This window comes from Pelobates fuscus, chromosome 3 (assembly GCF_036172605.1).
Source record: "Pelobates fuscus isolate aPelFus1 chromosome 3, aPelFus1.pri, whole genome shotgun sequence".
Lineage (NCBI taxonomy): Eukaryota > Metazoa > Chordata > Amphibia > Anura > Pelobatidae > Pelobates > Pelobates fuscus.
This window is the reverse complement of record NC_086319.1, coordinates 334,260,201-334,275,029: the sequence shown is the minus strand read 5'-3', so window position 1 is coordinate 334,275,029 and position 14,829 is coordinate 334,260,201. Positions and strand designations below refer to the sequence as shown.

The 14,829-nt window shown below is 37.4% G+C and overlaps 1 protein-coding gene across 2 annotated transcripts in view; it reads left to right on the top strand.

The window, feature by feature from the left end:
- Nucleotides 1-9,454, top strand: part of LOC134603254 (tropomodulin-2-like) — an 81,538-nt gene extending 72,084 nt beyond the window's left edge. Inside the window, exons 8-10 of one of the 2 annotated variants that reach the window (XM_063449044.1) lie at nt 2,691-2,834; nt 2,918-3,062; nt 8,355-8,469. In XM_063449044.1, the coding sequence (XP_063305114.1) occupies nt 2,691-2,834; nt 2,918-3,062; nt 8,355-8,389 (324 nt within the window). In that variant the 3' untranslated portion in view covers nt 8,390-8,469. Of the gene's footprint in view, nt 1-2,690; nt 2,835-2,917; nt 3,063-8,354 lie in introns of both variants that reach the window. The other variant, XM_063449045.1, reaches the window with a different exon arrangement.
- Nucleotides 9,455-14,829: the final 5,375 nt, after the last annotated feature.

Below are 14,829 nucleotides of genomic sequence, written 5' to 3'. Positions count from 1 at the left end.
GCACTGTATTCACCATCAAGAGCTATGGAAAAGGAGAGTTTTAGGTCATTTAAAATGGTCATGTAATAATACATTGATTTTTCATCATTTAAAATACAGTACATCATTTCCTAGATAATAAAGAAATAGATAATAGTATTAGTATATGACTGAATCCTTGGTCATACAGTGTTTGAATTCTGACCATTCGTCTCTATAGTCTTCCCTTCTTCACTCCCTGCACAGAAACAGAGAAGACCACAGAGACGGTCAATTTTCAAACAATGTCAGACCCAAGGTGTATGTATATGGCTGAAGGTTCCTGCATATACTAAAGAGAGGGATGAGATTTTCCTATTTTTTACATATACTTAATAAAAAAAAAAATTAAAAAAAAATTATTTCAAAACTTGATGAAAGTTTTACATTAAAACATATTTTTACGGTGATAGTTGTCCTTCACACTTTTCTAAAATATACTTTCATGTTAAAAGAAAACTAAATAAATCTTTGATTTTTGGATATAAAATCAAATGATTCAACATGCAAAATGTTTTAGCTATATGAAACTGATCAAATAAAAACATAGCTTAAAGGAACACTATAGTCACCTAAATTACTTTAGCTAAATAAAGCTGTTTTAGTGTATAGATCATTCCCCTGCAATTTCACTGCTCAATTCACTGTCATTTAGGAGTTAAATCACTTTGTTTCTGTTTATGCAGCCCTAGCCACACCTCCCCTGGCTATGATTGACAGAGCCTGCATGAAAAAATAACTGGTTTCACTTTCAAACAGATGTAATTTACCTTAAATAATTGTATCTCAATCTCTCAATTGAAATTTAATCACATACAGGAGGCTCTTGCAGGGTCTAGCAAGCTATTAACATAGCAGGGGATAAGAAAGCCTAAATAGGGCTCTCTTTACAGGAAGTGTTTATGGAAGGCTGTGCAAGTCACATGCAGGGAGGTGTGACTAGGGTTCATAAACATAGGGATTTAACTCCTAAATGGCAGAGGATTGAGCAGTGATGCTGCAGGGGCATGTTCTATACACCAAAACTGCTTCATTAAGCTAAAGTTGTTCAGGTGACTATAGTGTCCCTTTAACTTTTCATTGTTTAAGGTTCTTCATGGCATTTCTTAAATATGTAACTTACAGAGTCTAACTTCAGACCTATTCCTGATGTAACCCATTCTTGATGACCTTGTCTCCCATGGGTATATGGATAGCCTGAAATTGCTCACATAGTTCAAGTCAGTCTCGATCACACACGATCACACATGCAATTCTCTGACCCACTCAAAGCGCAGTACTTATTCCGTAAAATATATATGGATGGCTAAATGAACAAGCTAGATTTCTCATGTGATGTCATTAGGTAGTTGGGTAGAGCCTGTGCAGTGTAGATCAAAATGAAAGTTAAGAAACTAGGAATTAAAATATATATTTTCAGGGACATCTTTTTTTAGTAATCTTACCGTTAACTGATCCAAAAGTGATATAAACCGCTTTATAGCCCCTTTTACCTGGATGCCATGGTTCGATAAATCCAAAATACCAGGTTATCATGGTGACACAAAATTATTTTCCTTATGGCCAGAGGAGATCAAAATATCTCCATTGAACAGCCCATAGCATGCTAAGGAGTCATCATCTGGGATAACTTTCCTATTTTGAGTCACATGCTGAGTAGTGATGGGAAGTGATATGACATCACATCCTGTCTAGCACTGGGAAGTGATATGACATCACATTCTGCTAGCACTGTCAGTCACACAGTGAAAATGCCCCGCAGGTTGAACCCTGAATCTTTCTCTGTTACATCAGAATGAAAAGACAAACTTGTGTCCACCAAGCACCAACGTCCGTGCTGATCTCAAGAACTCCTTTCTCTCTTCCATACCAGCAGTAGTGAGCAAAATGAGGAGGAGAGGAGCAATTCATTCTACGGCAAATGTGTACGACTCATTAATGTTTGGATTTCTGTATATATGTGTATCATTGGCCTTTATTGTAATAAGTCGCTTATTGTATGTCTATATATGTATATGTGTGGTTAATTAGGTAGGTGTGAGAGAGTGGCTCGGAGGGATACTTCAGACTGGAATTGGTCTTTATTTATTTAATTTATTATAAATATGCCAAATAATTCCACGTGCTTTCTGCAATTGCTCATTGAGCTTTAATCCTCAATCCCACACATTTGCTGCAAGTACTCGGTGATAGTACCAAACCTGGAAGCGGCTCGGCCAATCATTGTGCATTTGTTCAAATGAAACAGAGCATGTCTAATAAAACCCTGCCCAGGAATTTAGGGGACATGTAGTTCAGTGCTTTGCAGCTGCTAACTTCCTTAAGTTGTTAATAAATATTAGCACTGTCTCCTATATTTTAGGGAAAATCTCCAGCCCTGGTATAGGCCATCTAATGTTATGTTTATAGAAGGAACGGACCTTTGTTATATTGGTGAGATGCTATGTATGGCGTGACTTGTGTAATATAGAAGGTAGCAAAGTTGAGAAGAAGCCAGAAAACATGAATCAGTGAGCATATCTTATGCAGTAAATCTAAAGTGATGATAAAATCTATTTTTTAAACCAGTCCGCATGTCTGCTTTTTTTTTTAGGAATTAAAAGAATTGTATATTTATCATTTTATGTCTGACGTCCTTGTAATTCACTTCAAATATGATTTGCCTTCCGAAGGCCTTTGCAGATATGCTGAAAGTGAACAAAACATTGAGGAGCCTTAATGTAGAATCAAACTTTATAACTGGAATTGGAATAATGGCCCTTGTCGACGCTCTTAAAGAGAACAGGACCATCACAGAGATCAAGATTGCCAACCAGGTAAATGTGGAGTAAAGTTTCCAGCATTTTATGGATCGGAGAACCACAGAGATAAAATCCTATATACATTTTTGTTTCACCAGAGGCAGCAGCTGGGGACCGTCGTGGAGATGGAAATAGCTCAGATGCTGGAGGAGAACTCTGCAATTCTTAAATTTGGATATCAATTTACGCAACAGGGTCCCAGGACTAGGGTAGCAACAGCAATCACAAAGAATAATGACTTAGGTGAGAGATAACTGCTAACCAAATACATAAATTCCTTGATTTGTTTTATCATCACCACTATGCTGTGATAGAATGTTTCTGTGAATCATTCAATACCACAACATAGATAAGCTTGACAAATAATTGTGATCTTAAATTACCCATTACTACACCGCAAAGTGGAACAAAAATGTATAAACTTTATTATTTGATAGAGAAAGTTTGTTTGTCTGTGGTCTCCTCTTATACATCTCATTCCTAACACTATAGTGCCCTCTGGTTCCCGTTCCCTTGCGACCCCACAGCACATAATGGGTTAAAAAACCCTTTATTTACTCACCCGATTCCAGCGCCGATGTCCCTCGGCCCTGGGTCAGCGATCCGCCTCTTCCGATGTCATCCGACTGGGCGACCTATTGCGCATGCGCAGCAAGCGCATTAGGCCCTCCCCATAGGAAAGCATTTAATCAACGCTTCCTATTGGGGATTTTACTGTTCCTGGATGTCTTCATGCAGAGCATGAGGACTTCCAGCGTCCGTTACCGGACCAAACATCCGTTAACAGCCAGCAAAAGTCAGTTAACAGTCATTTAGGCGACCTAAATTCGTTGGACTCTCGGAGGCGGCTCTAGTGACTGTCTGGTAGACAGCCACTAGAGGCTGTCTTAGTACTGCAATGTAAACATTGCATTTTCTCGAAAACTGCAATGTTTTACTTTGCAGGATTAAGGGGACAGGGATATTGCACCCAGTCCACTTCAATGAGCTGAAGTGGTCTGGGTGCCTATAGTATCCCTTTAAAAGTCATAAACCTCCAAAATACATGTACGGGGCTTTATCTCACATTAATTTTACCATTGTTGTTATGTAATAGTCCCAAGCATGTAACATGTGTTATATAGGTGCACCTGCTAATCTATTGTTCAATGGAAATTTAGCTAGTACCTGATTTTGACTCACTTTGCTTAATATCGCAGACATATTTGGAAAAAAAAGAGAAATCTCAATGTTTCCTTCCTGGTAAAATATATTATAAATAAATAAAATTTTAAAAGTGGGAACTCACAGGTACTTATTAAAATAATGCGTGTATATCGCCCGAGTGTCTTGAACAGCCATAGGTCGGTACAGAAACAGTCATTCACTGACTGACCAGATCAGTATTACAGCACACAGTCTGCTATATTGAGACTTAGCAGAGATTATTAAACTGTCTTTTTGGCATATGCTAATTCTCCTGTTCTTGGCCAAAAATTGTAACCTCAGCCCTATGTGACTCAGCTGCAATATATTTCTAGATTGTGTAAGAGGGAAGAAGTGAATATTCCCTCTCTAATCGTTCCAAATCTAATTTTAGTGAAGAGCACAGAACCATATCTTCTCTTTCTTAATTATATTTGGCAGTTATTTGACACTCATGGAATGGATAATCTGTTTTACGGAGAAAGCAAACAAGATTGACCGTTGCATAATACTGAAATACAAAATGTTAATAGAATACATCATTTTTGTTCTAGTATTTGCACTTAATGGCAAACTATAGTGCCAGGAAAACAAAGTTGCTTTCCTGGAGCCATAGCTCCCTACTATACCCCCCTCCATCAGGTTCCTCCCCCTCCCCCACCATGGTGCGGAAGGGGTTAAAATGCTTTCCTATGGGACTTTACATAATGCTGGATGTCCTCATGCATAGCTTGAGAACGTCCAGCGTCACATAGGCAACCAATAGTTGCTTAACGACCCAGAAGTCCCGCTAGTGGCTGTCTGGTAAGCAGCCATTAGAGGTGGCATTAACCCTCAAAGGTAATTATTGCAGTTTGTTAAAAACTGCAGTAATTACCTTTGTAGGGTTAAGGGACCTGGGGCACTGCACCCAGACAACTTCTATAAGCTGAAGTGGTTTGGGTGCCTATAGTGTCCCTTTAATCCACTATTATACTAGTTATAGTAAAGTTTTTGAGTTCAATTCTTCTCTCACCATTGGATCACGTGTTGTTGTAAAAGTACCATAAAAAGTCATATACAAATTGTACCACGTTGTTGCCATGATGCTCGAGTACCATACCAGCAGTAACTAGTTCTCAGAGTGTGCATAACCACAGTATTGAAAAGATAAAATAAGGCTCGGACAGTCTGCTTTTGATTATGTAGCAAGCACAAACCACATGCTGTAGGGCTTCATTGTGTGAGTGACGTTGGATTAGTAATTACAACTTTCCATTATGAGCTCCGATGGGCAGGGAGTAATATAGCTGGTACTTGTTTATTATACTCCCTCTGCTGACGTTGAATCTATTCAAAGTGCAGTGATGAGAGAGAGCAACCATTAATTAATTAAAACGGAAGTTATACCCCCAACACTGCTTACTGGTCTATAATAAGCACATAAGCTGCAGGGAGAAGAGAATTAGACTGTGTTTAGGGCTAGGCTGTGTTTATTAACAGTGAGTGTTTAGGGATAAGGTAAGAGGTGCCTAGAGTTAGGGGATGCTTAGGGTTAAGGTTAACAATTCTCACTTTAGTAAATAACTCTGTCAGTGAATTATATACCCTCGTGAAGCTGCTCTGCTCATAACTCTGATTCGTAGGTATGTCCCTACTCGGTCTCTCCACTCTGGAGGTGACCTTTATGCCCTCCCTATTATGTCCTTATTCTCTACTCCAATAGACTGTAAGCTCATCTTAGCAGGGTCCTCATCTACCTATTTTTCCTGTATCATTTTGTAGTTGTCCCTCATATTGTTAAATTTCCCCCTTCCATAATATTGTAAAGCGCTGCGGAATAAGTTGGCGCTATATAAATACCAATAATAATAATAATAACATATGGTGAGGCAGTGGCATGATTGTCTGTAAAAACAGCATTTCTATTCATTAATATAACTATTTGAGGGCTGATGTGTTTTTCATGTAAAAGTATTTTATAGCATAGATCTGAAGGAGTAATGCTGCTGTTAGAAACCACAGGTATCATTTGATAACATACAGTAGCTATGATAAACAATAAATCACGCAAAACTGCCATACATGATACATCATGGATTTATAAGGAAGACTGACATTTTTAGGAATCTGCAAAATACCAGTCGAAAATTAGCTTTTTGTCTGTATGTCAAAAGACATAGCCGGCTGCCATTACAATCTGTACATACACCACACTATGTACTTAATATGCTCCCTTTGTTTTCGCCATCCTGGGTGCTACTCAATGGCCCTGAACACATTAATCAATGCACACTCCTGCGCAATGTGGGAGGACAGGCGATGACTTCATTTATCACCCCTCTGCACAAATTCTGACGGAGAAATTAATTTTTCCGTCAAGTCATGAATAGCTCTAGAGCAGAAAGGAAGGTTACTAGGGAATATACTAATGGAAACATGTTTTGAAGAGTCTATTTGTAATGGTTTGGAGATGACATGAGCATTTTTGTTTAAACCATTTCAATGTCAGAACATGGAATTATGGCACTGATCATCTTACTTGGCACTGATAGGGTTACATTTTATTCCAGTCTCTGTGGGTAGTGGAGGCTGTAAGAGATTTGGCTAGTGGGTTGCAGAACAAGAGTTGCTCGTTCCTCCTTGTGTACTGTGAGCTGACATTTTTCTTGTGTATAGATTAATTAATTTATGCAAATTGCTGTTTTATATGTATTACATGGTTTAAAAAAAGTTAGCAGATATAGGAGGTGAGAAAGCAGAGAAATGACTGAGTAAAAGGTACGTCCTCAAAGAGGGGGACATTTATAGGGGTTTGTTTATCAAACAATGATCAATCATTTCAATGGAATAGCAACAATTAGACCAAAATTCTTTATTTTGTAGTTTAAGTAATCCTCATGTGAATGTTGCCATTCACATTGGCCTTCTGGTAATAGTCTTTAAATAAAACGTGTCTTAAATGTGCTTTTTTTAAAGTAATACTTCAAGCACCATAACCACTACAGCCAAGGGTGCATTTGTATAAATTGGTTACTGATAAGCTGCTCTCATGAGAGTGGGTGCAAAGTACTCTATGTACCATCACCACTGCAATTTTACAAAGCTGCTATGGTATTCGCGGTTACTCTTTAAACTTGTGTTAGATTGCTGCTTTGTTTAATATTGGTCTTCTAATCAAGATGTTTAAATGAACACTTCCTTCCAAGCCTGCTGGAAAATAATAGTGACATTATGTGTTTGGTAATATAACTTACTGATGCAAAACCAGAGCAAACTGTATTTTTATGATAGTTTAAATAAAAGGAAAACTTTAACTTATCAGTGCTAACGGTATATAAACAGGGTTCGGCTTGATGGGCATGCTGCCCGTACTGATTCTGTTTATTTTTATATTATGCTACTACCACAGAGACTTGCGAGTCTCATTGACACATGCTAGTTGTATTCATATTTGAGGTACTCTCTGCTTACACTGTGATGCCCCAAGAGGAGAGGGGAAAGATAGATGTACTTACCACAACCAAACCTTTTTCATGGCTTCACCTCCTGGTTCACCATTCAGGACTCAGTCACCATTACATGCCCAAAATGCAAAATGGGGACTATGGAAGATAGATTTTTGGAATAAAGTGGAATCTGTAGAAGGTAGTGTCACAGAGGAAGCTTTTGCACGACCAATAAGTACTGTCTACTCCCCCCTGGTGCTCCAACGTCACCTAGCAGGCAGAGCCAATGTGAGTTCCCAATATCCCATTTGCTCGGGATTATATGGTATGTGGAGTTCTGTTTTGGAAGGGTCCTGGCTGGAAGGGGTGGTAACTGTTATCAGCCCCACACCTGTTGGCATTACCCAGATTAGCTCTTAATTTTCTCTTCTGATCAAAGCCAATTCTAAAAAACAGAACTTCAATCCTTCTTTATAGCAGCTCTGTTTATAATTATTATTGTTAATTGTTCTAGGTTTATTGATTTTTGATCATATCCAGTCCCATGTAATGCATTTACTCGATTCTTTACCTATCCAGTAGCACGCAACAGTTATGTCCATAGTCTACTCTACACCAATATTTTGGAGACCATATATTTTCCTAATTGCTATAATTCTGTGCCAGCTAATGGCAAGCAGGAAATCACTAGGGACATTACTGAGGGGGTTATTTACCTAATAGTGAATTGAGTTACAAACTATAATCTGAAATAGTCATGCTGCGTTGACTATTCAATTTTGTTGGAGAAAATGTTCCCAGTCAGTTATTTTAGCATAAACGTTTCAAACTTATTCTCAGTTCTCTACAATTTGATTATCGATGAATAAGCAGTGTTGCCAGTCTATAATTATACCCTATTGCTTTCTCTTTCTTTCTACAGTTCGTCAAAGGCGAATTGAAAGAGATCACCAATAGATCAATGGGAACTGCCAAACATCAGGTAGAGCAGGTGAAATGCACTACACCTGACTGTGAAAGATGCACTAATACAAATGCAGTTTTTCCAGACGTCTCTTCTTGTACTCCAAATACTTTACCCTTGGACAAGCCAAGGACTGGGAAACTCTGAGGAAAATAATGTTTCCCTAAAACCTGCATTGATCCTTGTCACGTTTAAAGAGTAACTGTTTTCTTGTGATGTCAGATGCATGGTCCCCTACAGAAATCAGTGACTCACAGATTCCCTCCCGTCACTTTACTGATGTTAATGTTGCCAAGTGATGTCATATGACCTTGATTTTTATTAATGGAAGAAGTAGTTGAACACTTGACACTTGAGGGTTATGTACTAAAAGTATCACGTTCACTCATGTTTGCGCACGTTCCATTTTCTTATGTATAAAACTGCTACACTATACCGTCTTTTTTTCCCCCCCCTCTTTTTTTGTAGTATACCAAAATATTATTTCTTTTCTACTTTTTAATACCTCTGTTGGAATTTTTTTCCTGTTGATTTTAACATTGTTTACGTTTTATGAATGAGTATTATTACGAGCAGGAAAAAAGGCGTATTCGCAACTTGAAGGACTTTTTATACATCATTGAATGAAAAAGGACAAAGGTGAAAGATCCTTACCGTTACAGAAAACCCGCCACTCTGACAATGGTGGATAAACGTGTTTTAAATGGAAGAGATCCAGTAAGGAATATTGAGGCTTAATAAATGTTGAATAAATAGGGCTTAAATAGGGAAAGTGCCAGAAAACAGACTAAAAAGTGAACCTGATGCTTTTTATACATAACCCTCTTTGTCTTACATGCATCTCCGCATCATGTTAGCATGCTAACGACTTTGTACATGAATTTGTATGTAATAGGACACATATATACAGGAAATATTTGCTAGCAAGGCTTAAATGTAAAATGAAAGCATTAATACATTTTACATACCTGATGCCTGTGGAAGTTGAAAATCCTGAGGAGGCTTGGCGTGAAGTCTTAACCTCCAGATACTGATCAATCAAATGAATTGCCAGATGCCAAAAATAAGTCTCTGCTCATTATTCAATTTATATATACCTTTATTTTACTCCTCTAAAAGGAATACAAAATCATGAGCATCCGGGAGGAAGGGAAAATTCGGCTTTGGATCCATCCTTTTGGAGTCTGGCGATTTCCATTTGATTTATTTGTATGTTGCAGGATAATGCTGTTCCTAAAACAAATGACCTGCAGTTTGCTAAACCAATTACAGCTTGGCTGTCTTATGATGACCCTGGCCGAGTTCAATGTATCAGTTAGTATTGCTGATATTAAATTAAAAACCAAATTGCAAAAGTTAGGCTAAAGTAGCCAAGTGTTGAATTTAGGAGAGATTGAGAATTTTTCCAGCTCTGCTACTTTTGACTACATATTACAATTTGGTTTTCATTCACTACAGTTTGGTGTTTAGTGAATAATCCACAAGGGGTTTTATTCATGTTTAAAACACCTTCGAGTTGTCATAAGCTTACATAGTTACATAGGCTAAAAATAGTCATGGGTCCGTCAAGTTACCTTCTGTATTTACTGTCGATCGAAAAGAAGGCAAAAATCCAGTTTGAAGTGTGTCTGGAAAGAATAAGCATTATTTGGGGACAGGGGGGAGCAAAGAGCGTGTGGCTAGCATGAAACTCAGGATTATTCAAAAGGTTCATATTTGGTGTGGATGGACAGCATTTGACTAAAATAATCAAAGAAGATTTGCAGCTCTTATATTTAACAAAGGCAAATTCTTTTGAGCAAGTATCATTTAGTATAATCTGGTGTCTAAAATCAGTCATTTTCATTTGTGAATCCTATATAAAAGATATGATCTTGTGAACAATTTCTGGATTTTCCATCCGAATGCCCCCAGACATTACCATACTATTTTTGCTAATCCGGCCAGTGGCATTTAGATTTGAATCCATAATGCTGACTGTGTTTTGTGAAAGATATATTGCAGCCTCAAATGATCCCTATCTCAGCAGCTCAAGCTAGTTATATTCCATCATCCTCTCCTTCTCACACATGATTGATCTGTAGAAAAGTCTGTCATTACCCGTAGGTACTGATTGATGGATTAGGATAGCAGAAGTAAATAAAACCCAGATGAACATCATAAATCAATATATGTTTTTTCCCCTGTCTCCTAAACTGAACGTAACACTAAAAATATGTAATCTGGATACACCGTTTTTGTTGGATTCGCATAATACATATCACATGTTCTGCCCAAGTAGTATATAGCAGGTATGTGCTAAAATTCTTTTGGAATACTTCCTTGATTAAAACCTTTACTTCCTTCCAGTATCATATGAATTGTACATACTCGAGGGCAGTGCTTTTCATGCACTCATCATTAGCATGTGTCCAGGAAAGCATCAATACATTGCAACACAATGAAATGAGATTAGCTGGGTTATTCTAGATAGGTGTGCACTATTTATCAATTTATTATTGTATGGTCCATTTTCTTTATATCTTAGAGGCTCCCTAAAAACTACCTTGCCGAAAGTTTCTGACTGATTCATTACGGAACAAAAATCTTGGTTGGTATCTAGGTGAACTGTGTGATTTACATATGTTCCCAAATGTTTCCTTGTGTAGAATGCAAAGAAAAAGTCTTTATTTAATCCAAATTGAATTGTAAATTTTATCTAATCTATACTGATTGTCCGATTCTTAACTAGGAAGAATTAAATCATGTGTTAACAGACATCAACACTCCAAAAATATTACTGTGAAGGTGAAACCTTTAACTGCAACGCAAATTTTATTTTGGAATGATAACTGTCTATCGGATTCTGATATAGACTCCCTACCATGATGTTTTTTTTTAATGGCATAACCGTTCAGGCATTAACCCCTTCACTACCGAAGTAATATCATATCCTGAGATGATTTACTCGGAGTGACCTTTAATACAAACCAGGATTGACAAACTCCAACATACAAACTACAATTCTCATAATTCTATGCCTATCTATTTCATTTAAGGAATTTGGGGATTTGTATTTCACCACCATCTGGTAGACTGGAGTTTGACAACCGTGATAAAAACAGTTATTGACTACCAAGATTTTCTTAATAATAACTTTTTTTCCCCTACCATACAAAACATACCATACAAAGTAGGGATATGGCTGGACTGTAGAACTTACGTTGTTTTGTTTTTTTTCATCTCACTATCCTTTTGCACACACTGAATAAGAATATATAATCTGCATGAAAAATATATTAATAACAATAACAGCGTTATTGTGAATAGCAAACGGTTATGTAATATTTGGGATCATTAATGGTGTCACGGTTTGTGGCCATGCTTATAAACCGTTATTTTTCACTTGTATAACAGGGTACAAACAAACATTGGTGCTAGGGTTTTCATTGCCATATTAAGTGTATATGTCTACAATTTCTATTTATCTAAAGGATATGTTACTAATGGATACACAGCATATATTATACTTTCCTAACCTGTAATACATGTAACCAGTTGGATACGAAAATTATTCCGTACCTGTTAAGTTAATATTGTTTGGTGCTACAAAGTTCATTGTTTATGGGAACATTTCCACGTAAAAGTCAATATTTGATGTATATGGTTGGGGAAATCTGTGCTCTGTAAGATAAAAGGCTGAACAATATGTCATTTCTACACACATTTTGAAATCTTGTTTTGAGGTTGAGGTCACAGATTAGGTGACTTTCTGTCTCTATATATTACAATTTTAAAGAACCCGGCATTTAAACTAGAGACTGGTCATCAAGAACTTCATTTGCAAAACAATGATACATTGATACAATATATGTATGACGGCTTTTAAATTGCGATGCTCAGAGCATCAGACTTTGTATGTATTGGAGGTGTCCATATGTGTGTTATAAAACATATTTCCTGCTGCAAATTTATAAACCCCAACCTTTTATTATCATCTTGAAGAACATTAGCTTGCTTTGTAATGTACTGTACACAACCAGCTGGAGCAATGCATGTTAAACGAAATTCAGATTCATATTTCATAATTGGTCAGTAACGCATGAAGAAGCATTGATCATCAGTGCAAGAATATAACGATCTTTCCTTTATTGATCACCTCTCACGGTAAATCATGTCAGGAAGAAAAGGGAGAGAATAATTTGGTACTATAGTTTTTAAAAGAAGCAGTATTTTCCTTGTTCAGATCTCCCATCTAATTAAAAAAACTTATAAAAATTATCCTAGTGCTTTGAGTGCTTTGATAAGCATTAAACATACATTAAATGGAGAAAACATTTTCAAATACAAGTTACGCCTAAATAAAATGACTGCAGAATTAAAGTGACTATATGTAGAAGTGACAATTACATGCAGAATTAAATCGGAATCGGAAATTTCAAATATTTGAAGTTTTGTCAGAGGGGTTATTAAATAAATCAGGGAGAAATGGCACATTTTATGTCAAAATGATGAGAAATAGCTAAGTTGGCAATGTCTCCAATTGGCCTATACGTTCAGGCTCCAATTTAGCAGAAAGCTTTGAAGGTGTGTAAACACTTATAAACATATTTAATTGTTACAAAGTATTCTTTCCTATAATAAAACATGACTTTTAGGTTACCTAATTATCCCAATGGACCTATTATACTTGTTAAGGATATTCATTAGGAAACCATTGCTATTTTATTAAGAGGAAATACAAGGCTCTGGTAATTTCTTACAAGTGATAATTAATTAAAATGGTTGACAAATGCGGTTTTATATCAGGAGCCATTGCATTTTAAAAAACAAATAGTCCAGATATTAAAAAAAAATAGTTGACCTATCAGTTTTCCAAAAGGCAAGCTAATGTTTTAATTTGCGGAGAGGTTCCATGTAAGTAATTATAGTGTACTTTAAAAATTGCTGGCTAACCATTCAGGTTGTGTTATATAATTACTTTTGGCAGAGAAAATAATAAACAGTTTAAATGTAGCAGAAAATCTAAAAAATCAATACCAGTGATATTGCGTTGCAAAGAAAATGAAATAAAATATCCCCATATTATAATGAATATGTGCTGGCAATATAATACACACATTGGCACAACGCTGCAATGCTGCACATATTGTGGGGCTCTCCCGGGATCCAAACACTGAGGACATAAATGACTTTGGAAAATTCAGAAGTTTTTAGCATTCCATTAAAACCAAGCCCAGATGTGGTTTTACTGTGTAATTGTGTTAACACTTTATTAACAATTAGAGCAAAAGAAAATATATTTTTTATTGCCATAGAGATCACAGAAGCAAAATCGATAGATAATTAAACACTAACAGGGTTATTTACTTAAAGGGAAACTATAGTGCCAGGAAAACAAAGTTGTTCCGTCACGCCCCCTCCCTCCCATGGTGCAGAAGGGGTTAAAATTCCTCCTGTCATTTATATGAGTCCAGCTCCAATGTCCCTCTGCGTTGGTTCAGGCTCTGCCAACACCCCTGCATATGCTTTCCTATGGGGTTTTACACAATGCTGGATGTCCTCCTGCATAGCGACCTAACGCCCCAGGAAGTACCTGTAGTGGCTGGCTGGTAGACAGCAACTAGAGGTGGAGTTAACCCTCAAAGGCAATTATTGCAATTTACTAAACACTGCAGTACCTTTGCAGGGTTAAGGGATCTGGGGCTATGCACCCAGATCACTTCAATGAGCTGAAGTGGTCTGGGTGCCTAGAATGTCCCTTTTAAGTGAGCATTCAGAGTAAATTGAAAGTGAATTTCAAATGTAAAGGGACACTATAGTCACCAGAATAACTACATCTTATTATATTTGTTCTGGTGAGTAGAATCATTCCGTCAGGCTTTTTGCATAAACACTGTGGTTTCAGAGAAAATGCAGTGTTTACATTACAGCCTAGTGATAACTCCACTGGCCACTCCTCAGATGGCTACTAAATGTGCTTCCTGGGGCAGCACTGCCATTCAGCTTATCCACCCTCTGCATGGAGACACTGAACTTTCCTCATAGAGATGCATTGATTCAGTGCATCTCTATGAGGAAACGGTGATTGGCCAGGGCTGTGTTTGACTTGTGCTGGTTCTGCCCCTGATCTGCCTCCTTGACAGTCTCAGCCAATCCTATGGTAAAGCATTGTGATTGGCTCTGAGAATGACTTCTGATGATGTCAGCCAAGTACCCAGATTAGAGGCAGCTGCTGCAGACTAGAATAAAAGTAAGATTTTACTAGATTTAGGGAGGCACGGGCAGGTGGGGGGCATAGGGGGCTAGACGGTGGCTTTAACACTACAGGGACAGGAAGACATGTTTGTGATCCTGACCCTATAGTGACCACTATAGGCACCAAGACCACTTCAGCTCAATGAATGGGTCTGGGTGCCTAGTCCCCCTATTTTTAACCCTGCAGTTGAAGGGT